We start from the raw sequence: 26720 nt of genomic DNA, 5'->3' as shown, positions 1-26720 counted from the left end.
TACATTACAAACACACACATACACTAAACCTGCTTCTAGTCAAATGTGTGATTGCTGTATCTCTGCAGATGTTTGACTGGATCATGCACAACAAAGGGCTGTTTCTCGCTGGATACACTGAGATCGGCAACAACCACCCCCACGCCATGGAGCTGCAGACCCAGCACAACCACTTTGCCATGAACTGCATGGTGAGAAGATTGATCTTTTGACATGCACACTCCACAACACTTCCCCTGCTGTTGCAGGTTTTAAAAAGCAGGCTTAATATTGATCTATTTTGGGTCCTGATTAGGAGATGACGAGCACGTGAAGATTTGTGCCGTGCTGCTTATATTTATCAAGCCGTAAAAAAATCGCCCCTTCCCCAAAACAAGGCGTCTGTGGATGAGTCCAAAGCAAGGACTTCTAGGAAAACATGAGTTGAATGAGAATTTTAGATTGACACATCAGTCATTTATTACACTATAATCAATCAACTCGTTCCTTGCATCATACGCCAGTTTTATACATCACTGCTCATGCACAGAATTTCCAGTTTCGGTTTTCAATCCAATCAAGTGTTTACATGTCCAGTTGAACGGAAATGTCCATCGGATTTGGCCAATTCCTTCCAGTTGGTTACATGTGACTTTTTTATTTAATTTTCTTCTGCTAGTCCGATTACAAACAGATTATTTGGGTCCATGTAAACGCTTAGCTACTGTGTCACTACCTTCATCCTGTATCCCGTAATGTTCCCACAGCAGAAACCCTTACGCACACACTGCCATTTCTTTCGCTCATTGACTAAACTTGTATTTTTCTTCCATTTAAGCTGCGTAATGGCTTGCGTTTGACAATGTAAGAGCCGATTCTTTACTGAGTGATGGTGACTCATCATATAATCAGAGATGAAGCTTAGACCGTGATCCACCTAAGTGCTTCCTGTTTGGGTGTTCGCCCACCAGCTGTGGGCCCTGTTAGGGGCGTCCTTTAAAAATCCCCATTACTGTAGGGAGAAGTATTGATCACTTCCTGTTTAAAGAGGCAGAAAGAGGATGTAGGCATATTGAGCTGTGGTAAGTCTTAAAATGTTGATGTAAAAGTTTAATGATTGTGTTATAAGCCATCAGTAACAGTGTGAATAATGTTATTTTGTTATCCCTAATTACAAGTGTTTTTAATGTTTTTGAAAGAAGTCTCTTATGCTCTCAGAGTCTGCATTTATTTGATCAGAAAAACAGTAATATTGTGAAATATTATTTAGGGCTGTGAAATGATTAATCGTGATTAATCGCATCCAAAATAAAAGTTTGTGTTCACATAATATATGAGTGTGTACTGTGCATAATTATTTTGTATATATAAATACACACACATGCATGTATATATTTAAGAAATATTTGCTTAAATATACTGTATATATAATTTGTATTAATATAAATATTTTATGTATAAATAAATAAAAAAATCTTAAATATATACATGCATGTGTGTGTATTTATATATACAAAATAATTATGCACAGTACACACACATATATTATGTGAACACAAACTTTTATTTTGGATGCGATTAATCGTTTCACAGCCCTAATATTATTACAATTTACTATTTGAATATATTTATAATTAAATTTTTTCCTGTGACGGCAAAGCTGAATTTTCAGCATCTTTACTCCAGTCTTTAGTGTCACATGATCCTTCAGGAATCATTTTAATATGATGATAGTAAAAAATGTTTGTGTCCCGCAGAATGTTTACGTAAACATAAACCGCATCATGTCGGTGGGGAACCGTCTGCTGGAGGCGGGCCACTACGCGTCCCAGCAGATCAAACAGATCTCAGGTCAGCTGGAGCAGGAGTGGAAGGCCTTCGCTGCTGCGCTGGACGAGAGGAGCGCTCTGCTGGAGATGTCTGCTACTTTCCACCAGAAATGTGACCAGGTCAGAGAGAACACTGATACATCATCATGTAATGATCACTGATACCAATGAGAGCTCGAGTTGTGTATTGGTTTTACTGTAGAAGATGTGATTTTTCATAATTAGAAAAGAGGAATGGACTTCACATGCTGTTAAAAATGAATGATAATCAGACTTTGGCTTTGATTCATTTAGAATAACAAAACAATTTTTTTTTACATTTCTTTAGTGTGTAATGTTGCTGTTTGAGCATGAAAAAGGTCTGCAAAGTTTTCTTCCGGGAACGAACACATCACAATATTCCTCATTTAAATAATGCCCTCTCAAGGCATACACAGAATAAAGGGGTGGGGCCTGGTTGAGTTAGTTAGTAGTGTGTTGAAACTTGCAGTTATGGTAAGGGGCGGGACATTTCCCAAACACGCTTGAAGCGCTTGACCAATCACAACACACTGATCCAGCCGACCAATCAGAGCACTTTGTGCTTTTCAGAAGGAGGGGCTTCATAGAGACAGGAACTAAACCGAGTATTACTGACAAACAAATATGTCAAATATGTGAAAAATAAGGTGTTTTTTTAATCATTCAAGCATGAAGACATATTCTAAAAACAAAACCAAGACTTTAAAAGAGTTTGAAGTTAGGATGTTGCTTAGCTAACAGCACAACTCTCTAATAAGCATAAAAATATGTAGAATACACACATATTGAGTAAAATATAATTATACTGAGCATTAAGTTTTTTTTTGGAATGAAATATAATGAAAGTTAGTTTTTAATCAGCATTTATAATCCCTTTATTTGCATTGTAAAAATTCACTTTTATCTTTCGGAATGCGAAAAAAAAAAAAAAACATGCTTGTAAAAATGTGGGAAAAGCATGATATTGAGAGATTGCTGTTGAGAGGACAGGTGAATAAAATATTCCTCTCACACATGCTGTGTTTTATAGAGATGCTGTATCAACAACAATCTTTTTTCCAGACGTTTTTATTCCTTTGAGCATCAGCACAACTGCCGATCTGGAGGCAGCCTGGCTCGGGCCGTCCTCATGCATGAGATTCTGTTTGAGTTGAGGAACCAGACTCTCAGTCTCTCTTCATCTCTGAGAAAGAGTGGGATGAGATGAAAGACGATTTGATTTGAATTGATATTCAGAGTGCAGCATATAAAGCATGTCTCTCATCATGTCCTGCATTTGCCCTTATTGTTAGTTTTAATTCACTCTCGTTCTTTTGATGTCTATATTGACATAACATAAAAGAATATATGTTCAATTTAGAGCTCGCCTTTATTTTAAAGCGTGCTTCATATTGTATGTAATTATTCTATTTTTCTGTCGTAAATGTGTGCATACCTGTGTCTTTCTGCAGTACATGAGTAACGTGGACTCATGGTGTAAAGCGTGTGGGGAAGTGGACCTGCCCTCTGAGCTACAGGACCTGGAGGACGCCATCCACCATCACCAAGGCCTGTACGAACACATCACCGCTGCCTACTCCGAGGTACAGAGCCGTGCGTCTCCAAATCACTAAATTGCAAGGCACTCTTGAAAAGCCGTTTAAGGGAACTGATCCCAAAGTAATGTACTAGCACATTATAGCAATTACAGGCATGTCTGAAGTGGCAATTTTAGCTAATTATATTTATTATAAAAAGCTCAGTGCTATTAAGAGTTACTTTGCATGTAACAATACAACTTCATTTTAGTATAATAGGTTTGTACAATTGTTTTCTCATCATTGTCCCGCCCTCTGCTAGGTGAGTCAAGATGGAAAAGCCTTATTGGACAAACTTCAGCGCCCTTTGACCCCCGGCAGTGCTGATTCGCTGACGGCGTCCGCCAATTACTCCAAGGCGGTTCACCATGTTTTGGACATCATCCATGAGGTTCTGCATCACCAGAGACAGCTGGAGAACATCTGGCAACACCGTAAGGTCCGGCTGCACCAGCGTCTGCAGCTGTGTGTATTCCAGCAGGACGTTCAGCAGGTAAAACACACACACACACCCACACTCATTCACTCATTCACCTTAAAATAACCCACAAGATCCACATGGGTTCAAGTGTGCTACTGAGAACTGCACGTGGCATTTCATAATACCCTTGAGGGAACGAATCAAAAAGCTTAGAGATGAGACAGTGCGATGGAAGGATATGAGGGAGATACAATAAAAGGACGTAGAGTCTGCATGAATAACTGAAAGGACTCCATAAGCTGTCATGTCACTAACACAAATTTTTTTGATATCATAACAAAAACCAATATCACTCCTTAATTTAAAAATGTAATGTTATTTAAACGTTAGTAATGAACATAAAATGTTTATATAATAATATTTTTGTCAATGTCTTTATTGCACTTTTGGTAATACCTACACAGTGAACAATCCTATCTCCACAGAACCATTTTTGGCTAATTTTCACACACACACTAATGGCGCTTTTCCATTACCAGTACCAGCTCGGCTCGGCTCGGCTCGCTTTTCGCTCCGTTTTCCTCCACAATTGTACCTGGTCGCCGCAGGAAAATGCCGTGACTTAATCTTCTACGCGAGGCACCCGCTACCCAAACACACAGGACTATGGAGGAAATCGAGTGTATGCTGTTTTTGGATGTTTTTGTTTTTTGTTTTTGCTGTTTATTATTCAGGATACTCCGTCTGGCGCGTGCAATGATGACGCAGTGAATAGTGACGATTCTCTCTGACCAATCAGCAGTCTGCCGTGTTTTCACGTCACATTTTAGTATCGCCTCAGCTCGCTTAGAACCTCGCCGGAGGTGGTACGAAAAAAAGTACCTGGAAACAGGTACAGGTACAACTTTTACACAGTGAAAAACCAAACAAAGCCGAGGCGAGGCGAGCCGAGGCAAGCTGGTACTGTGTAGTGGAAAAGCGCCAAAAGAGGGATGAATGTAATATAATTATTAACAAAATAAATGTAATAAAATGGCATGTTTTTAAATAATATTAAAGATTTTCTATGTAATATTACATAATTTTGAACAATTCAAATCTCAAATAATAAAAGAAAAAAATGTAAGGTAAATAGTGTTTTAATATTTTGTATATCATGTTAATATTTCTGTTTCTGATTAATATTCATCACATTATAAACCACACAATTTGACACTTTTTGTCCCCTCTGTTTACATTAAAGCCATTTTGACCATGAGGTTCTTGAAAGTAGTTGCATCCACCAGATTGAGTCTGTACTTGGTTCTTCTGATAGGAAAGAAAGACTGATATAGTTTTTTTTTGTATTCCAGTATGTACTTGCGACCAGTGCTTTTGGCATCCCTCAGTGTGTGGCAGTGTGTCGGCAAAACATCTTACCAGCAGACTTTTTTTTAAATTTATTTTTTGAGATTCCCAAATTCCCAAAATTCCTACTTCTGGGCAGGCTTTAGTTTAGCATGCAATTACTGTTACCACTGCCTCTTTAATACAGGAGAGAAAACACCACTGCAGCATCTTGGCTGAAGTTCTCTGGGATTATAATTGTTTACATGCAAACAGAAATAGACACATGCAATTTAAAGTCAAGGATAAGCCGCTGCCGAAGCGTAGCATTTTGCGTTTCTTTCTATTGTACATTGTTTTCATAGGTTCAGGGCCAGTTTATTGGTGCAGAGATTGTGGTTTTCTGCAGAGAGGTGTTCGACCGAGAGAATGCAGAACGGCTAATTCTGTGGCTGAGGGAAAGTGTTGCCATGGAAACCACTATTCAGGTGCCGGGGATGCGATGAGAGGCAGAGAAGGAGAGCTAGGCTGTGAACGACACCTTTATGCATAATTCTTTCTGTCTTGGACCCTGTAGTCTCACCTGTCATGCAATCTTGATTTGACTGCCATTAACATAAAACCTTTCTGACAGGACACATTCTCACCTGAAGAAGGACTGCCGAAAGCTCTGCCGCTGTCTCACAAATTAATTTGAATTTTTGTCTCTGTGTGAGTAGGTTCTTGACTGGATTGAGAACCACGGTGAGGCGTTTCTCAGCAAACACACAGGGGTGGGGAAGTCTCTGCATCGCGCCCGAGCCCTGCAGAAACGCCATGAAGACTTTGAGGAAGTTGCTCAGGTTCGCCATTCAATCCCATTATGAAATCTTCCCCTCAGGTTTTATTTGAGCTGGCTTCCCTGGATTCTTCCATGCATAAATTAACACAGCTGATAAGAAGTCGCTGAATACAATATAACACACGTTAAGGCTTGTATGACTAGTCATTTTTACTAGTCTGCTGGTCCATGGGTATATTTAATCTTATGTAAATTATTTGATTTGATTTAATGTCACCAGTTTGACAGACCCTACTAGTGGATAATCGTATTTTCAGGACTGTGTCATGGTTTTGGTTAAAGTGGTCCACTTTAGACATTCTACTAACTATAAGTAACTTTGCAACTACATGTCCACTAGCAGTCATTAGAGTATTAGTAGACTGTCTGCTTAATATCTTCTGACACTTTATTTTGATGCTTCCCAACATACATTATACTGACTAGAAGAAACTTTGCAGCTATTTCAGCAACTATATATTGTTTGCATTAGTCAGTGCCGAAATGCATTTGAAGTGAAATATTCTTAACGGCTGATATGAGCATCATCATAGTCCATTTGTGTCTTCTCTTTATCAGAATACATACACTAATGCTGATAAGCTGCTTGAAGCTGCGGAGCAGTTGGCCCAGACGGGCGAGTGTGACCCGGAGGAGATCTATCAGGCCGCCCATCAGCTGGAGGACCGGATCCAGGACTTTGTAAGGCGTGTGGAGCAGCGAAAGGTCTTGCTGGACATGTCAGTGGCTTTCCACACCCATGTGAAGGAGGTAAGAACTAGGGATGGACAGGATGGTTGAGTAGTTTAGTCTGAATGAAAAAATAGGATGTTTTTCTGTTTCACAGACAGGGCTTAGATTAAGCCAGGATTAGGCCTTAGTTCAATTAGGGCATTTAAATAGCTTTTATAAACATGCCTTAGAAAAAAAACTTTACTGGTGTGCATCCTAAAAAAAATGGCACTGACATACTTTGATTTCAGTTAAAACATCTCAAACGTACATTTTAGTCTGGGACTAGTCTTAAGCCTTTGTCAGTGAAACCGGGGGTTAGTACATTTTTTTTTTTTTTTTTTTTTGCAGTGGTGCTTTATAGAGGTTGAATTAAAGACAACCTCTTGGGGACATTTTCAGCAAGCTGAACTGTCAGCGTGCTAAAACCCTCTCACAGAAAAAATCACCTCAGCCATCAAAGCACAGCTTTTGTAACAAATGAATCGCCGTCAACAATAAACTTCAAAACTGTTCAGTTCTCCTCAGGCCTCAGATCGCCTGTTTCAAACAATGTTCCCATTTTTATGCATAATGTGCAAGTTTTTTGCGACTACTATGATTTTTTTTTTTTTGTGTGTAGTAAAAGGATGTAGATATTTATATATTTAGCGTGCTTATTTGTTATTTTTTGTGTTTGTGCCATGACTGTTGCATATTTAATATGCTATGCTAATTTCAATAGAGTCTGAAAGCATGTAGTTTTACACATTTGCACAAGAACCTGATACATTAAAGAGGACCTTTTTATGCTTTTTGTAAATACATTTTCAGCTTTCTTTAGTGTGTAGTATTGCTGTTTGAGCATAAAAAATGTCTGCAAAGTTAGAAAGCACAAAGTCACTCCAAATGAAACTCTATATCAGTTTCTGAACTCCCTGAAACGCCTCCACGAACGCATCACAATATTCCTCATTTAAATAATTCCCGCCCAAGGCATACACAAAATAAGGGACGAGGTCTGGTTGATTTAGTAAGTAGTGTGTTAAAACTGGCGGTTATGGTAAGGGGCGGGACATTTCCCAAACATATTCGAAGAGGTTGAACAATCACAACACACTGATCCAGCCGACCAATCAGAGCACATTGTGCTTTTCAGAAGGAGGGGCTTCATAGAGACAGGAACTAAACAGAGCGTTACTGACAGACTGGGAAAAGAGGAGCTGCAACAATGTCAAATATGTGACAAACAATGTGTTTTTTAAACATTCAAGCATGAAAACCTATTTTAGTAGAGCCCAAAAACAAAATCAAGACTTTGTAATAAACTGTCAAAAATAGTCGATCTCTGAATGCAACGTAACAGGGAGGAGAGTAAAGATGGAAAGCTCCTAAAGCTTAGTTCCATATAAATTCACGGATAATTTGTTGTTTTGTCGTTAGTGAAAATCAATACTGACCTTGTATTTGAAAAAAGATCCTCATATAAGAAACAATACTAAAATTCAGAGTCAGTTCATTCACATTCGGAGATCGACTATTTTTGACTGTCAAAATGCGGGCGGACGGAAACACAGTGAATTGTTCAAAATCTTTCTTTTTAGTAAACTCTGTGTACATAAACAATGTTCTCAATGCTGGAGTTCACCTGTAGAGCCCCTGGTGATACTTTGAGCAAAGTTTCATGTTGTGTCGAGGCTTCTTAGTGTTTTAAAAATAGTGCTATCATAGAATTGCCTCAAGCACTCCCATTCAAAAGGCAATTTGACCGAAAATGAAAATACGATCAAACTTAAAAGTGGCGTTTCCATCCTAATTATGCTTTTAAACGAAAGTTCGCCTCGGGATTAACAAAAAGACCCTAGGTTGCATTTTGTGGGAGTTACCCTTTAACATTCAATATCTGATCAGAAAGGAAAAAACGTAATTACACAAGGTGAATGTGTACATTTAGCAAAATATGCAATCTTTATATGCAACACAAATAATAATATATCTGTTATTATTGTAGGTATTACTGTAGCTTTCTAAGCTAAGTAAAAAAGTGATTACCGTATGTGTCTTTTGCTCATAGCTGTGGACATGGCTGGAGGAGCTGCAAAAGGAGTTGTTGGACGACGTGTACGCCGAGTCGGTGGAGGCTGTTCAGGACCTGATCAAGCGTTTCGGGCAGCAGCAGCAGACCACACTGCAGTTCACTGTCAATGTCATCAAAGAGGGAGAGGATCTTATTCAACAACTCAGGTGCACAATCCTCTCATCTGTCCTTTCCTTTCATGTCTTCCTCTGCAACAGCTCTTTATAGTGCTTTCATGTTTTGGTGTGGACACAAGTTTGATTCCATTGAGGTGGGAAAGTCATTATTGTGAGTCATCTTTTGAAATCTTACACACACCAATGAGTTGTACCTCTGAAGTCCGAAACATAGAGACGATAAATAGAAAGCACATCTTTCTGTTACTGTTCCTTACTACAAACAACAAACCAGAGTAACTTATGAACAAATAACTGTTATGAACTAGTTCTTTCAGCGAATCAGTCAGAAATAGTTTTAATCAGTTTAATAACTCTTTCATTGAATCATTCAAAGTGATTATTCACTCATTTTATTATACCCAGCTCAATATTAATCTTAGGTATTCTTGTTGCTCAAAGCACTTACATGGATGTCAATATTAAAGATACACATTCAGGACATATTTTTGGCATAATAATGGTGCTTGAATTTAAAATAAATTACAAAATATTACCAAAAAGTTGTATTTTTGTGGTTTTGCATATTTGTATATATTTAGGACCAATTAAGCACTAGAAGAATCGTTAATGGGCTAGTTGCATGAACTGTTGGTCATACTAGTTCTTAAGACACAGTCTTATCATAATTGCTATGTTTATGCAACTGGCCTAATTGCAACTGGAATTGCTAATTTGAGTCAGAATTGTAACCAGTAATGTGTTCGTACTCAAGCAAACATTAGTCATGCTCACTTGAACAAACCTTTGGATGGTTCAAGCACTCATTTGGCCTCTTCCACAAGCATCCACTTTGCATTTGGAGCACTATCCTCTCTTTGCATTACTGTAACTGTGAGTAACTATTAGTGCAGCTGTGAAGTGGCATTGTTTGGCTTGATGTCCAGTGTTAGTGCTAACGGTCAGTCACATGTATACTCTGCGTGTGGGAAGGAGTGCAGCAGCAGAGGAACGTGAAGGCTGAGATTCAGTAAAGCTCGATGCTTCAGCAGAAAGTTGAGCAGGAGAAGGAGAGAGAAGCATGCAGTCTCTCACCGCTCTCACGTGTTCGGCTCTGCCACATTTCATCAGTGCAACTCTGAATAGCCGACTGCCAGCACTACTGCAGTGGCCTGCACAACACTGCAAAAATATTCCTCGAGGAATGGTTTGATGCAACCCAGTATGATTACGTAGTATGATCTTAAAGGGGTCGTCGGATGCAAAATTCACTTTTATGTGGTGTTTGCATATAAATGTGTCTTTGCAGTCTGTGGACACAACCACCATACAATGAAAAAAATCATTTTTTTTAATCCTCAAAAAGTCTAAACACTCTCAATAATCAAGCCGTTTGGATTTTCCGCCCACGACCGCTGACGGACTGTCCCGTATTAGCATATTTCTGTCCTCAGCCATTTGTATTCTGTCCGCCAAAGCAGCACTTTATGTGTCTTGTGTCGACACGCCCCACGGAAGAGAGGGGTGGGGTGAGCAGTTGCTCATTATCATTTAAAGAGACATGCACCGAAACGGGTCGCTGTGAACAGAGCTGTTTTTGAGGAGGTAAAAATGTGTTGTTTTACACAACCATTGAGGAATTGTAACCAAAGCATGTTACAAACTTTACATGAAGACCCTAAATAATCATACCAACTTGTGGAAAATGGGCATCCGATGACCCCTTTAAGTCACATACATACAAAAAAGGAAGATGATATTAGGGTTGTCAGTAGGTAAAAAAAATTAATTCCATACATTTTACATTTTATTAATATATTATAAAAAAAATAATATTGTATTTATCACAAATTCTGTTTCATGTTATGTTATATATATGAAAAATATTATGAATTACTACATTTTAATTTAAAATAATAACTGGTTCATATCAATCATTAAGAAATTAAATCTAATTAAGTCCTATGCTGATGAATAAACTTATATTAAGTTTCAAATACTTTTATATGTGATACATTGCAGTCAATTAAACTTATTAGCATATAGTTTAATTAGATTACATTTTTTAATTGTCACATCCACTTGTTATTATCCAAATATAAATGTAATTTTATATATACTTAATTTTTAATATAGACCCTGACCCTTAAATATTGATAAATATTTTATGTATTTTATAAATATATAAAATATTACATATGAATTTGCATTTTATGTATTTGTTTTGTTTATATATGAAATTATATTATAACACATATTGTATTGTAAATGTTACATTTATTTTCATATAATAACTGGTGCAATACTGGTAACTCCGAAATCACAGCATGTCAGTTTAGCATTCACACTGCATTTCCATGACTAAAGTTATTATTATTATTATTTTTTTTTTATAAAGGAGAGCAGATGAAGACATGTGGCTTGATCCTCCTCCTCCTCCGCTTGCAAATTAGTCTCTCTACACATGTGAATTTTGAGGATGGCTATCCCCTCCATGTTCTCTCTCTCTCTCTCTCTCTCATTCTGTTATTCTCTCTTCCTCTAGTGTCTTACATAATCCTGCTTTCATAACCGCCCAGTTAATTATGCCGAGGTAATACTTAAACCCCGAGAGCCCAGAGGTACAAACAGAAAGGTCCCCAGCTCACACCAACACACAGAATGCCCACACCGCAGAGACATTACACACTTACTGTACACAAGCTCTCTCACGCATTCACATGAGATATCAGGATCTCAGCATCGCACTCAGTTACTCACTTCCAGACACAGGACTGTCATGTTATTTGAGCCTGGTCTAATCTCGAAACCCTGGTTGTGTTGAGGTTGTGGATCGGTCGTGAAAGCGTTAATTATTCTGTTACTCCGTAACAAGTCCACTCAGTCACGCCAGCCTTGTATGATAAAAGCACATCACTATGGGAACAGACTTTCCGCAGAGATCCAGCACTGAAGCGTCAATTAAAAGCGAGGGCCTTTATTACCCTGATAACTGTGATTTTACTTTATTACACCATTTGTTTTTAATAAAGTTTAATCAGAGTTAACCCGCTTGTATCCTTTGAGACGGGATGAAAGGACTCTTCTGTCTTTCTTCCATCCCTTACAGACTCGTTTGAAACTGTTGCTTCCTCTTTCTCTTTTCCCCCTCACCCTCTTGTACAATTATTACTAAAGCTGTCCCTGATAATTAACCTTTTTAATGAAAAGAGGATAATATTACATATTTTACATATTATCTTTCCAATGGCCTTGTAATCCTCTCACCCGTTCGCAGATAATGCATTAAGGACCATATAATTTCAATTTTTAATGAATTTAGAATCTCATTAGTGCTGGCTTTTTGTTTTATTACATTTAAATTTCAAGCCTGAAGTCACATCCTCTTTCGGGCCCTAATATTTGTTGGTTTTTTGTTAGTTTTATGTTCATTATTCTGCTGATCATTTACTTCTATCCCTCAGAGGTTAGAGCAACAAAATGAAGCAAAAAGTCCCCATTTGCTCCTTTTTCACAGACAGGGTGATGGAGACAGTGTTTATATATATATATATATATATATATATATATATATATATATATATATATATATATATATATATATATATAGAATCTCTATCATATAAATGAATAATAATATAATAATATCAATTCGGATAATATTTTTTAAAATATTTATATAATTCGGATAATATTTGTAATATATATATATATATATATATATATATATATATATATATATATATATATATATATATATATATATATATATATATATATATAACAAATATTATTTAAAAAAAATAAAATAAAATTTTGAATTATTCAATTAAATTTAGAAGAATCAAATTAGTATTAGATAATAAAACCCCTCAAAATTATTGAAAATGCAACAGAAAATAAACACTTGCCTCAGTAATTTACAGTCTTAATTGCCATTTGAAAACTCCTGATTCATGAATCAGTGTTGAACTCAAGGCATCAGTTTGAATTGTTCTAACAACTGTCTTCCTTAATAAATAGACATTTTTGATCAGAGCTACATAGTGAAACAAAAGTTTGTCTAAAATGAAATGATTTTTTTTTTTTTTTTTTTGCATATGCATTTTGTATATTTTATCAAAAGCAGCCTGTAATGGGATAAAACCTAATTAGTTTAGATGATAAAATAGCATCTCAAATGGTGAAAAACTGTATTTTAAAATCTTAAAGGGATAGTTCAAGTTGTTCCAAACCCGTTTGAGTTTCTCTCTTCTGTTGAACTCAAAAGAAGATATTTTGAAGAATGTTGGTAATCAAACAGCTGACGTTAGCCATTGACTTCCATAGTATGATTAAAAAAATACTACCGTCAACTGTTTGATTACCAACATTCTTCAAAATATCGCCTGTGTTCAACAGAACAAAAATACTCATTCAGGTTTGGAACAACTTGAGGGTGAGTAAAGGATGACAGAAGTCTCATTTTTGGGTGAACTATCCCTTTAATATGTGAAAACATCTTTTCAATGAATCAGTCAAACAGATTCACGAATCAGAATTAAACACAGCAAGTCATTTTTTATCCTTACTGATTCCCAAGGTTCCCTGTTTTGACCCAATCAATTAATGAAGCAGATAATAGTCAGGAAGTCCAAATAAAAGCATTGTGTTTGTGTAAACAAGGTACAAATAGAGAAAACAGAGCTAAAATTCCTCAAATTCCATCAGACTTGGGCTTGAGAATTCCAAACATTCCTTAAATTAATAATTCCATTTTTATTACAGCTTTGATTTTCCCAAAAGCATTATTGTAAAAAGTAAATGTTTCTTCCTGTATCACTTGCGCACACACTAGAACAAATATACCTGTGCGGTAACGGCTCTTGCACTGTCTTCCCTCAGAGACTCGGCCATCTCCAGCAACAAGACTCCTCACAACAGCTCCATCAACCACATCGAGAGCGTCCTGCAGCAGCTGGATGAGGCTCAGGCTCAGATGGAAGAGCTCTTCCAGGAGAGGAAGATCAAACTGGAGCTTTTCCTCCAGCTCAGGATCTTTGAGAGGGACGCCATTGACGTGAGTTCACTGTATATTTGACCAAGTGTCTGTGGGGGGGACAGTATCATAGACTGTAAAAAAATATGGACGTAGTGTCCGTGACGTCACCCGTAGGTTTCTGAAGACCGCTTTTTGAAGCCTAAAGTGGGCGTGGCCGACCGTCGCCATCTTGGTAGCGCGTCACTCCCGAATTTATTTATTTTTACAGTCAGAAAATGAGCTGAGGTAACGTGACGGCTAACAAACAGCAGACAAACGGCTAATGATGACTAATGACCACAGCAGCGGGAATCCACCTGTCACTCAAAAGTGGACACCCTTAATTATGCAGAACTTTAAGGCTTAATATAATTTAAATGGATGAGTTATAAAAAAAATTCACCCCCCTCACAGTTGTCATGAAGGGCAAAATTAGCTATATAGACCAAAGCCACTTTTTGCACCAGACTGTAAACGTGTTTTTTTCTGCTGTAAAGTTGGGCATTTTAACATGGCGGAGATGCAGATTTGACTCACTTCTGCAGCCAGCCTCAAGCGGCCAGTTGATGAATTGCCGTTGAATTCACTTCCGTGTTGGTTTCAAGAGAGAGACAGGGAGGTTGCCGCTTGGACAGTATGCGTTTTAATTAAAGGGATAATTCACAGAGAAATTAAATTTCTGTCATTGTTCCAAACTTTGAATCCTGATTTGGGAAGAAGCAGCCAGAACTTTTTGTTTTCCACGGAAGAAAAAGTCAAGTTTGGAACGACATGAGGGAGAGTAAATAATGACACCATCCTCATTTGGAGTGAACTATTCCTTAAACTAGGGCAATATTCCCATCAGCATATAGTTAGTGACTCCCTGATGTCTAATATGATTTGCTAACAATTAATAAGCAGCAATCTTCAAGGATGATTTGCACCCAAAAGTGATTACTCTCTCTCTCCTGTTTGCACAGAGAGTTTATAAAGGAAGACATTGGCCTTTACATATAAGAGCAAGGCAGGACAGGTCACGCTGTTTCTTGTCTTGGGTGATCTCGCTGTGTCTGCCCATTAGTAATGGCGTCTGAGACTCTCAGAGTTTGCTCATATGTTGTACGTTTTTTTCCAGATTATCTCCGATCTGGACTCATGGAATGAGGAGCTGTCGCAGCAGATGAATGACTTTGACACAGAAGACCTGACGCTGGCCGAACAGAGACTGCAGCACCACGCGGATAAAGCCCTGACCATGAACAACCTGGCCTTCCATGTCATCCACCAGGGCCAGGAACTGCTGCAGTACGTCAACGAGGTGCAGGCGTCCGGTGAGGCCAGCATGATATTAGAAAATAGCATATTTTATTATAGCTATATGCACTTATGGTGAACTTTTGAAAGAAATGTATACGTTATTTCAGCAAGGATGCATTACATTAATCAAAAGTGACAGTAAAGACATTTATGTAAAAAAAAAAAAAAATCTATTTCGTATGAATGTTGTTCTTTTGAACTTTCTATTTATCAAAGAACTGTCCCAAAAGAAGAGTTTTCAGTCTAGCGGCTTCATGAGGTTTGTTATGGAATAAAATGAGAGCTAAGAATTTGGCGTTTCTTCTTGTTTTCCAGGTGTGGAGTTGCTGTGTGACCGTGATGTGGACATGGCCACCCGTGTTCAGGATCTACTGGAGTTTCTACATGAGAAACAACAAGAGCTGGACGTGGCGGCGGAGCAGCACCGCAGACACCTGGAGCAGTGTGTGCAACTGCGCCACCTACAGGCAGAGGTCAAACAGGTAATGCACAGGCTATCTTCAGAGTGGAATACTTGTGTACTACTTACTGCACACCGCTCGGTATGTACTTAATGCCGCCTACTGTTTTTGAAAGTGCTACATTACACTGCACTGATGTGTCGATTTGTCTGTGTTAATGTTGCAGGTTCTGGGTTGGATCCGTAATGGTGAATCAATGCTGAATGCGGGTCTGATTACGGCCAGTTCTCTTCAAGAAGCCGAGCAGCTGCAGAGAGAGCATGAGCAGTTCCAGCATGCAATCGAGGTCAGTGCTCCTTATATTTTGCTTCAAACCTTTTCCGTTTCCATTTTTGTTTTTTTTTACCTCTTATTTTGCGCATGTTTCACCATTTCCCTGCCTTATTCTTATTATAGACCTTTACCATAGATATAATAGATCAAACCATAAATATTGTCAACATTAGTGCTAACTTGTCCTTCAACTATGGGCTTTTTTTGAACCACAAACATGAACTCACACACTTTTCACACTACTATTTTTAATTTTGTATACTAACAATGATCCACTGTGAATCCACCACAAGTTAATTTATGTATTATGTTTAACAGCATTCTGTGGTCCAAATAATATTTTTATTAATAAATTAAACAGCTGACTGTCTTGCTAACGCTAACTTCATACCTAGCATTTATGTGTCCTGAAAACAGTTGAATTCTATTTTCACACTTTTTAAATAATTGTATAAATCACAGCATGTTTGGAAATTGATGCATGATAAAGAGATTCTGTGATATTTTAATTAACATTCGAACAAAATATTATAATATAATACTGTATGGACCGTACACCACACATGAGGAACAGATGTTCATTCTTTGTTCTGTGTAATATAATTTTAAACATTTTTATAACTTTTAAAATACTTTTTTATAGTTTAGAATTGAAAGTTTGTCTCGGGAACAATGGTAAAACAAAATCTATAAACTACCGTTCAAAAATTTGGGGTCAGTAAGAATTATTATTTTATTTTTTTAAAAGAAATGAATGCTGTTATGCAACAAAGACACATTAAAGTAATCAAAATGGACAGTAAACACATTTATAATGTTCCAAAATGCTATTCTTTTGAACTTTATATTCATCAAAGAATGATTTCCACAAAAATATTAAACAACACAACATTGAAAATAGTAATAAATGTTTCTTACACAGCTAATCGGCATATTAGAATGATTTCTGAAGGATCATTTGACACTGAAGACAGGAGTAATGATGCTGAAAATTCAGCTTTGCCATCATAGAAATAAATGACATTCTAAAATATATTTACATTTATTTTAAATTGTAATTATATTTTTTTACAAAAAAATTCTAGTGTATATAAAAGGTATTTGAAAAATGAATGCATGGTAAAATCAACCCCCTGTACTTGAAAGTGTAGAAGAAACAAATGCACACAGCACTACAAATAGCTAAACGTATTTATCGATGCTTCATTTGGCCGTTTATCTGCACCTCGAGCTCATAGATGATCCAGACATGACCTGATCCTTATGTGCTTCTGCTCTCTACTTCCCCTCCTTTAATGAAGAACCAGGATAACATCAGATCCGCTGTCACTGTATTGCTATTGGGAACATGAAGCCACAAAGACTGCCTATCTCATTTCCTCCAACCATCAGACTCCAATTCTGAACTGAATACTCGCACTTTGTGGCAAATAACAAACTATCAGTTGTATCTTAGCATCCATTGTCTTAAGTCGTCTGACTCCTGCCCATCTATTCTGTTGTGTTAGTCCTTGTTTTTGTGTCTCATCTGACATGTTTTCTCCTCCTCTCCACAGAAAACCCATCAGAGCGCCCTACAGGTCCAGCAGAAAGCCGAGGCCCTTCTACAGGCTAATCACTACGACATGGACATGATCCGCGACTGCGCAGAGAACGTGGCGTCCCACTGGCAGCAGCTCATGCTGAAGATGGAAGACCGGCTCAAGCTGGTCAACGCCTCCGTGGCCTTTTACAAGACCTCCGAACAGGTCAGTAGAGGGTTTCGGCTGACTGATGTGTCACAAAAACTAGTGTGCATTTTGTTTGGCTATTTATTGACATGCTGGATAAATAAGCTTTCCATTGATGTATGGTTTGGATAGGACGATATTTGGCCGGGATACAACTATTTGAAAATCTGGAATTTGAGGGTCCAAAAAAATCGAAACATTGAGAAAATCACCTTTAAAGTTGTCCATTTATGTTCATGATTGTGCTGCATTCACTCACAGAAATAAATGTTTTATATATTTACGGTAGGAAATTCACAAAATATCTTCATGGAACATGATCTTTACTTAATATCCTAATGATTTTTGGCATAAAAGAAAAATCGATAATTTTGACCCATACAATGTATTGTCGGCTATTGCCACAAATATACCCGTGCGACATGTGACTGGTTTTGTGATCCAGGGTCACATATTGTAGTGAGTTTAACAGGCCAAAAGGGAGCTCATTTGGCTCATCTTCCTGTCTGTGCTGTAGGTATGTAGTGTTTTGGAGAGTCTGGAGCAGGAGTACAAGCGTGAGGAGGACTGGTGCGGAGGAGCCGACAAACTCGGGCCCAACTGTGAAACCGACCACGTCAGCCCCATGATCAGCAAGCACCTGGAGCAGAAAGAGGCCTTCCTCAAGGTAACATCCAAACACAGAGGACACATGTCTGTCTGCCATTGTTTGCAGGGTCCCCGCAGGTCCTTAAAATGTCTCTTGCTCTTTCTACAGGCTTGCGCTTTCCTAGAAGTTTGCAATCGCCGAATAGCCCACATTTATGCAATGTGATTGTTTTGATCTACTGTTGAATTATGACAATGTTTACTTCATGATGTTTATATCATACCTGCAATTTGACGCCTTTCAGCGAGGAAAGTTTCGATGCCACTTTCTTTTCATATTAACTCTGTATAATGCCTAACAAAGTAGTGTTTACAAGGGCAGTTCTGCTTTGTTTACAGAAAAAAGTAGAATAAGAAGTAATTATGTAACATACTTTATATATATATATATATATATATATATATATATATATATATATATATACATATATATATACATATACATATACATACACATACACATACACATACACACACACACTGTGTGTTTATACATATACGGTATATATATATATCCCTTTTCTTAGAAAATGGTTTAAAGGCTGAAATGTGAGGTTTATTATTTATCATTTGAACAGTAAAGTTCAAAAATCATCGTTTTTACAGTCATTTTAAGGTTTAAGATGTTACCATAAACATTGACCTACATTACCCCAGCTCGATATTAATTTGATTTGTGCTGGCCTTAAAAATTCTTGCATTTGATTTTGAAAGCCCTGGTGATCGGCTGTGTTTGGGTAATTTCTGTGTTGCTCTCTGTGTTTCAGGCGTGCACTTTGGCCAGGCGGAATGCCGATGTGTTCCTGAAGTACATGCACAGAAACAGTGTCAGCATGCCGGGGATGCTGAGTCACGTCAAAGCTCCAGAGCAGCAGGTCAAAAGTGAGTCATTGCCCACAGCTTTACGTCAAAACGGTCCGGATAATGACTCAGAAATGTCACATTAAGGATAAAAGTAGCATTTTATAACAGTCTCTCATTTGTAAACATTAGTTCATGTTAGTTCACAGTGCATTAACTAATGCAGATACAGATACAACTTTTGATCTTAAAGATGTATTCTTAAATGCATTAGCTAAGATTAACGTTGTGCTGTGGAAGTATTGTTCATTGTTAGTTCATGGTAACTAATGTAGTCTGCATGAAACAGAAGCTGCGATAGTCTTTTCCTACCTATTGTGATGCATATCCGAGTGAAACGGCTTCTCGAACAAGAAAAAATGTAGGGCGGGACTTGATTTGTCCATAGGGATGGTTGTGGTTTGCTCATGTGAGTGACAGGTTGCCCCGCCCAACACGTCATCAGAGAAGAGATGTCGCTGCAAGTCAAGTTATTTCGATTAAAGATTATGAGGAACATGTATTAAAAAAAAATTATGTGCATGGATATATAGATATATATAGATGGATATATGCATACGAATACTGTAAAATTCCATAAAGAAATTAAGAATTGTCAATTTTTATTTCTTGGTGTCTTAAATGTTAACAAAAGAAAGTGTTACCAGGATAATATACAGTCAGACTGTACATTATCCTGCTTATATGTACCAAATGTATTCATAAATGGACAGGAAATATTGATTTTGGTGTAAATTAGCTTATTTTGTGAGAAAGAGAAGGCTACACCATTAAATGGACACAGTTACACAGTTATGTGGACATTATGCAAAAATATTAGACTGTAGAATACCACAACTGACCAATCAGAATCAAGTATTCCAGAGAGATGTATAATAAACACATGGTCTCTGTAGCATTTCAAACCACAGGGCTACAGATGCTGCTCTCCGCATGTTCTCCTCTTATTTACCAGTCTTCCCTCTGCTGACAAAACACAGTCTGTCTTCCCCATAGGGGTTTAGCTACAGTGCTTGTTGATTGTACGGTGTGTATACATTCTGAAATAGCTCTGTTACGCCATCTAGTGGCTGACCTGTGCGCTGCACCCTCACTGAGTTTCAGCATCTGGCCCACTTTGGCCCAGTTTAGCCCAGTTTCGAGTGTGTGCATTGTGATTGCGGCCCTCTTCTGTTCTGAGTGTGCTCACAATGACTCAGATAAGAAAAGCATAAATGGGTCAGGCCTCCGCCGCACAGAGATGGCAACTTACTGCAGAATGGTGACAGCGTTACTCCACTGGGGATCGTCCCTTTACCTTCATGCCACACACACACACACACACACTGTAAAGTGCATCCACTGATATAGAGATTTTATCTTTAGTGCTGTCAATTTAACATTTATTTAGTCAAATTATTGATGTGAAAATTAATTAATTTATAGATGCATTTAATTAATTTTATAATTATGTCAATATTCTATTTAAGAAGCTATTTAGTCATAAATATTAATAATATTAATAAAGGATTTTCCTGCCATCAGAGCAATTTAAGCTTGCATTACCCACTTAATGTATAATTATATAAATAAAAAAATAAAAAAAAATTAAATTGTTAATTCAAATTATGTTTTGACTAAATATGCATGGTTTCTATCCATATTATAATACAATTATTATTGTTACTATATTATACTACACTGTTATTCTTTTCCTACCATGAGTGCAATTCAAGCAGAATAATTACCCATTTAATTTATAATTCTATGATTAAATGCTTTTTGTTTTATTAATGTTAAAATAATGATATTAATATCCATGCATCCATTCATTCAAGAGATTTGTTCAAAAACTCTGATTCATCCAGTAATAAAACAAGTAAAGTATGAGACAAGTATTGCATTATTGAATCATTCAAACCGAAAAAATAATAATTCATTTTAAACAAAAAAATCGTGATTCTCAATTTATCCAGAATCATGCAGCTCTAAGGTTTAGCATGACTTCAGTGACGTACCCTAGTGTTTCGAGATCTGGGCTGGTGTGCATCATGGTTAAGAATGTTCATGTGTGGTTTTGTAGATATCCTGAATGAGTTGCTGCAAAGGGAGAATCGGGTCCTTCACTTCTGGACCATGAGGAAGAGGAGGCTGGACCAGTGTCAGCAGTATGTGGTGTTTGAACGCAGTGCCAAACAGGTTTGATGTCTCTCTTTCTCCATCTGTTCCTTTTGATGTCTGATCAGTCTGATTATTCATTTTTTCTTGGCCCAAGCCTGAGACTGACAGACTGACTCAGTACCATGCCTCTATTTAAGATGCACTGAGACATTAATTATTTACCTTTTTCATCTTCTGTTTGTATGTGTGTGTGTTTGAATGTGCATGTCTTCATGTGCCATAGCATGAACATATTCAGTTTATTCCTGTGGCTGGTTGCATAAACTGCTTAGACTATTCTTACAAGTTAGTCATCTAATTTTTTTTTCTTTAAGACTGGTCATAACTTTTTAAAGTAATTTACATAAAAACGTAGATTGTTTTAATCTGAGTCTAAAAAATAAGATTTAAGTTATTACACCCTGGTTAACTGCTAGTTGCTCAGACTAGATCTTAAGACAGTCTTACATAAAGAAAAAAAGATGCAACTGGCCACTGCTGGTTTAGTCATGCGAATGCTGTGGTTTTAAACAGTGGTTCTCAACTAGTTTTGCTTTAGGACTTGATTATACATCAAGTACCAGGGCATAAAGGAAATTAAAATCAAACATTGAAATTCATTGCATTGAAACTGCACAGGGAAACTTGACAACCTTAAAAACATAAAAAGCAGCACAAGTGTTTTAGTTCTTTTTTTGTTGTCCTTTTTGGTATGTTTTGATTTTGTTAATTTGTTTGAAAAACGAAACTTTTTAGAATTTTTATCTTGACCAAATTCACAAACACGCTATGCGACACAGGCACCTCCCCCCTCATGAGTGAACACACCCCTTACTGGTGATTGGCTACAAGTGTGTTTTGGTGCTCGGTCCGATCCGCTTTCAACAGTGTCGAAATTGTATCAGAAATCGTACACTGCGCCTTTAATGTTTTACTGTATTTTTCATCAGATAAATGCAGCCTTGGTGAGCAGAAGAGATTCCTTTCAAAAACATTGAAAAACATCTTACAGACCCCAAACTTTTCAATGGTAGTTTGTCAAATTGCAATAATTTTTTTTGCATTTAGCATTGTTTTACCTTGCTGTCAGACAAATAAACCCTAAAACAATTTTTTTTAAGCGCATCTACACAATCGGTTTCTGAGCTTTTCTGCATTATTCATAGGAATGAACTCTTTTAATCCAATTACTGTGCTGTATAATGCTTCATGAGACTGCATTACATTAGAGAATTCAAATATCGCATTGGACCGCTTCATCGCTGTTCGTTCACCTCTGCCTATCCAGCTTTGTGCTGTTGTCCTTCAGACAAATGTGTCATAAGTGTATATTTCCTCAGTTTCCTTTTCCATTTCCAACAGTTTTCATTTCCAACACATGGAAAATATGACTATAACAATATTTAATACGTAACAACACGCAGAGCACGTGTATGAGAGGGTTTCTGTGCAGAACGGCGTGATGAGTTTAAACACACTCGTTGATTATAGTTCATATCCTGACCGGATCAAGTGTGTTTCAAGTTTTTCTGGACATATTTCACATACTCTCCTGCTTCAAACATGAACCAGCAGCGTGTACGCGTACATATTTCATCATGTCTTCTTTAAATGATATATGTTCAAATAAGGACACTGGTACAGCGTGATCATGAACGCGATGACACGTTGAATTATTCTGATACACAGAAGACAATGATGTAGACCGAAAATTCAAAGAAGAATGGACAAAAAAGTAACTATGCCTTTATTCTTTGTGTGCTAAACTAATGTGTGTCATTTGTTCACAGACTGTAGTGCTCGTAAATGTAATGAAAATATTATTAGACCTTTTCTTCCTCATTTTTTTCAAATAGACTAATAGCTCTGAAAAGTTATAATGCAGATTTTTTTTTGATATTTCTAATAATTTATCAGAACACATTTGATTTGTTCATGATAGTTGTTAGTAGTCTCTAATAATACGATTTTTGTGAGTTTGTTGTCATAGGGTTACATTTTTAAAGTACATCGAGGTGACCCCAACTCTGCTGTTTGTTTGTTTTTTCCCCGCTCACATTTAAATATTCATTTATCTGTATAATTGAGTGTGTTGTAGGTCTGTGTTTAGTGGCTGTTATCTCCCCTCTTCCCACCTTCTACACTCCCAGTGATCCACAGCTTTGCACAGTCTTTTTCAAATCTGAGGCCCTGTTTACACCTGGGATTAAGATGCGTTTGGGTCGATCGGATCACAAGTAGACGAGGGAGACACATACCCGTTTACCTCTGGAGTTTAAATCTGTCTCTTTTGTCCACTTTCAAACACTTCTGTCCTGATTTCTTCAAGGGGAGGGTCTATGGGCGGGTAAATGTATGTTTTTTTTCAGATCTTTCGATCTAATGGATGAAATAAGCTCATGCAATTTACAAATAAACGCGCCCGAAGACGACATTCGACCACATGAACACTACAAAAGCAATCTGGTCGAGTGCGTTTTCCACTTCGTCTGAAAGTGGTCGAAAGTGGACAAGCTTTTTAGACCCTGTTTACACCTGTATTTAGCTTTTTCCACTTTGCATCAATCGACTACCCTGGAAATCCAGAGTTCTCGCGAGAGCACAAGTTGAATTTGCTCAGCGAGTTACTCTGGTGTCGAATAATGATGCTCATTAAATATGCCTTTATATCCGAGCTGCACCAATCACATCGGGTTATCTGATATAGGCGGGCCAGAGGCGAGATGACGACAGCGCTGTGACGTCGAAGTCATTAGTAAACATTGCAAGATGGCTATGGATGAACACCAGTTGTTTGAAACGGCTTTGGCCGCTATAATGAACGAGTTAGACTTGGCTTTTTATCTAAAAGAGGAACAGAAGACGGCGCTCGAATCGTTCCTTTGCAAGAAGGGCGTTTTTGCTGTTTTGCCGACCGGATACGACAAGAGTCTAATCTACCAGTTAGCTCCGCTGGTAGCTAAGCGTATGAGGCTAATTGTTGTGATTGGTCGTAGTGTTATCCAATTGCGTGCAGTGAGATTTTCAAATGCATGTTTGGTGCCGCCCCTCGAGCTGGGCGATTTCATTATTCGATGCCAGACCCTTAATCTTTCAGAATTGGGTCTGGATTTCCAGGCTATCAATCGACCAAAACGCATCTTAATAGCAGGTGTAAACGGGGCCTGAGGTGTGAATGAGCAGTGCTAAAACAGGGTGGTTTTATGACACTTTAACAATCAGTATTTTAAAGTGTTTCTTTCTCATTGTCCAGGCTCTGGAGTGGATCCACGACACCGGTGAGTTCTATCTGTCCACACACACCTCCACGGGCTCCAGCATCCACCACACACAGGAGCTTCTGAAGGAGCACGAGGACTTCCACATCACAGCCAGGGTACAACACAGCAGCACAGCGATGATGAGCTTTAACTCTGCAGTTCCCTAAAGCTCATTCTGTCCCTGTGTCCTCAGCAAACCAAAGAGCGGGTGAAGCTGCTGATACAGTTAGCGGATGGGTTCTGCGATAAGGGCCACTCCCACGCCGCTGAGATTAAGAAATGGGTCACGGCCGTGGACAAACGCTATCGAGACTTCTCCCTTCGCATGGACAAGTATCGCACGTCTCTCGAGAAAGCCCTCGGCATCTCTTCAGACTCGAACAAAGCAGTATGTTGTTTTCTTCTCGTTATAGTGTGATATTTGATCATACCACATTGTCATGAGTGCACAAATGGTTTAGAGCCATAATCTGGACAAATAGTGTGTTTTCGCCAATCATCAAATGGCGTATATTTCTCTATTGAGAAGTAGGCTGTTAGCAGATTATGTAAGATACAATCACTATTTGCAAAATGCATTAAGCATCAATATTGCTCATAAACCTCTTCATAAGGTACATATTATGGTTCAGGCTTTTCAAATAATAGTTTTACAAGATTCACAGCTATTGGAATATTCTTGTATGTAATCAGCATTCAACATTTTTTTCCTGATAATCTCTTCTGGAGGTGCCATTTATCACACTATTTCATTTTTATTACAGTAATTAATTGTACACAATAGTGTAATCGGTTCTAAACAATTCTCATTCATATCAATGAAACAAAAACAAAATGTTTTGCAAACTATTATAGTATTTATTAATATATTAAATTAGCATTTATTTTTATATTTAAATATTTATAATATATTTATATTTTCAGTTATATGTTCAGTTTTTTTGCTATTTTATTTAGCTTCAATTTATATTTATTTCAGTTTTAGTTTTAGCAATTTTAGTAGTTTTAGTTTATAACAACACTGTTAATAACACAACCTTTTACAACTGCCTGTATCTAATATCACCAAGAAATAAAATATGGAGTCAGAAGTATGAGGGACTAAACCAAGTTGTTCATCGTTTCCAGAGTAAAGACCTGCAGTTGGACATCATCCCAGCTAGTGCTCCAGGGTCAGAGGTCAAACTCAGAGATGCTGCCCACGAGCTTAATGAAGAGAAGCGCAAGTCCGCCCGCAGGAAGGAGTATGTCTTATTTTCTGTGAATGGTCACTGAAATATTTAAAGAATTCTTGGATTTTAGATGAAGAGAGATCTACATTTTCTGGTTTGTTTTCCATTTTTACAGCTTCATCATGGCTGAGCTGATCCAGACAGAAAAAACATATGTGCGAGACTTGCGAGAGTGTATGGACGTGAGTGTTTTAGTATATATTAGTGCGTTTTTGTTCAGTCATTAAAAAAAGCGTTATTCAAGGGTGCTACTTGGATCTATTGTCCTGAAATATGTAAATTCTAAGCAAAACATGAGAAAAATGATTCATCACTTACTTCAGACTATGATTTAAATAAATCTATCAATTTGAATCTTTATTCATCCAGACATATCTTTGGGAGATGACCAGTGGCGTGGAGGAGATCCCACCAGGGATTGTCAACAAAGAGCACATCATTTTTGGTAACATGCAGGACCTCTACGAGTTCCATCACAAGTGAGTTCACTAACGCAAACGCTTTAAGCCTGAATCGATCCTCCAGTTAGCTTCCTGTCCTCCGTAAGTGACTCATGTGTATCGCTCCTCTATCTGTCTCCAGTATATTCCTCAAAGAGCTGGAGAAGTACGAGCAGCTTCCTGAAGATGTGGGCCACTGTTTTGTGACCTGGGTGAGTAGAGTTAATTGTGTTTGAATACTAATATTGTATTTGCTTCTTTCAGATCATTAAAATGCATGTCTTTTCTTTCTGCAGGCTGATAAGTTCCAGATGTACGTGAACTACTGCAAGAACAAACCCGACTCCACTCAGCTTATTCTTGAGCATGCTGGAGGATATTTTGATGTGAGAAATGAGTTATGATTTATGTATTGCATTAATTTTGAACATTCATCGTGTCTTCCTGCCAGTGGCCAATTTGAATGCCAATTGTGAAAGT

At 37.6% G+C, this 26720-nt stretch overlaps 1 protein-coding gene across 11 annotated transcripts in view; it reads left to right on the top strand.

The window, feature by feature from the left end:
* The window catches only part of trioa (trio Rho guanine nucleotide exchange factor a), a 51252-nt gene that overhangs the window by 1786 nt on the left and 22746 nt on the right, over positions 1-26720 (top strand). For all 11 annotated transcript variants that reach the window (XR_014608385.1, XM_084130510.1, XM_084130517.1 and 8 more), the window contains exons 2-23: positions 69-191; positions 1737-1928; positions 3281-3412; positions 3669-3899; positions 5873-5995; positions 6553-6744; positions 8759-8928; positions 13762-13936; positions 15015-15210; positions 15512-15678; positions 15824-15943; positions 17487-17678; positions 18178-18327; positions 19076-19190; positions 21232-21347; positions 24562-24684; positions 24762-24956; positions 25697-25812; positions 25916-25982; positions 26170-26279; positions 26383-26452; positions 26537-26626. Coding sequence is in view for 10 of the 11 variants with exons in the window: in XM_084130510.1 (XP_083986636.1) it covers positions 69-191; positions 1737-1928; positions 3281-3412; positions 3669-3899; positions 5873-5995; positions 6553-6744; positions 8759-8928; positions 13762-13936; positions 15015-15210; positions 15512-15678; positions 15824-15943; positions 17487-17678; positions 18178-18327; positions 19076-19190; positions 21232-21347; positions 24562-24684; positions 24762-24956; positions 25697-25812; positions 25916-25982; positions 26170-26279; positions 26383-26452; positions 26537-26626 (3165 nt within the window). In the remaining variant the exon portion in view is untranslated. The remainder of the gene's footprint in view (positions 1-68; positions 192-1736; positions 1929-3280; positions 3413-3668; positions 3900-5872; positions 5996-6552; positions 6745-8758; positions 8929-13761; positions 13937-15014; positions 15211-15511; positions 15679-15823; positions 15944-17486; positions 17679-18177; positions 18328-19075; positions 19191-21231; positions 21348-24561; positions 24685-24761; positions 24957-25696; positions 25813-25915; positions 25983-26169; positions 26280-26382; positions 26453-26536; positions 26627-26720) is intronic.

The sequence above is a fragment of the Abramis brama genome (assembly GCF_963993115.1).
Source record: "Abramis brama genome assembly, chromosome: 12".
NCBI lineage: Eukaryota > Metazoa > Chordata > Actinopteri > Cypriniformes > Leuciscidae > Abramis > Abramis brama.
This window is presented reverse-complemented; position numbering and strand designations above follow the sequence as displayed.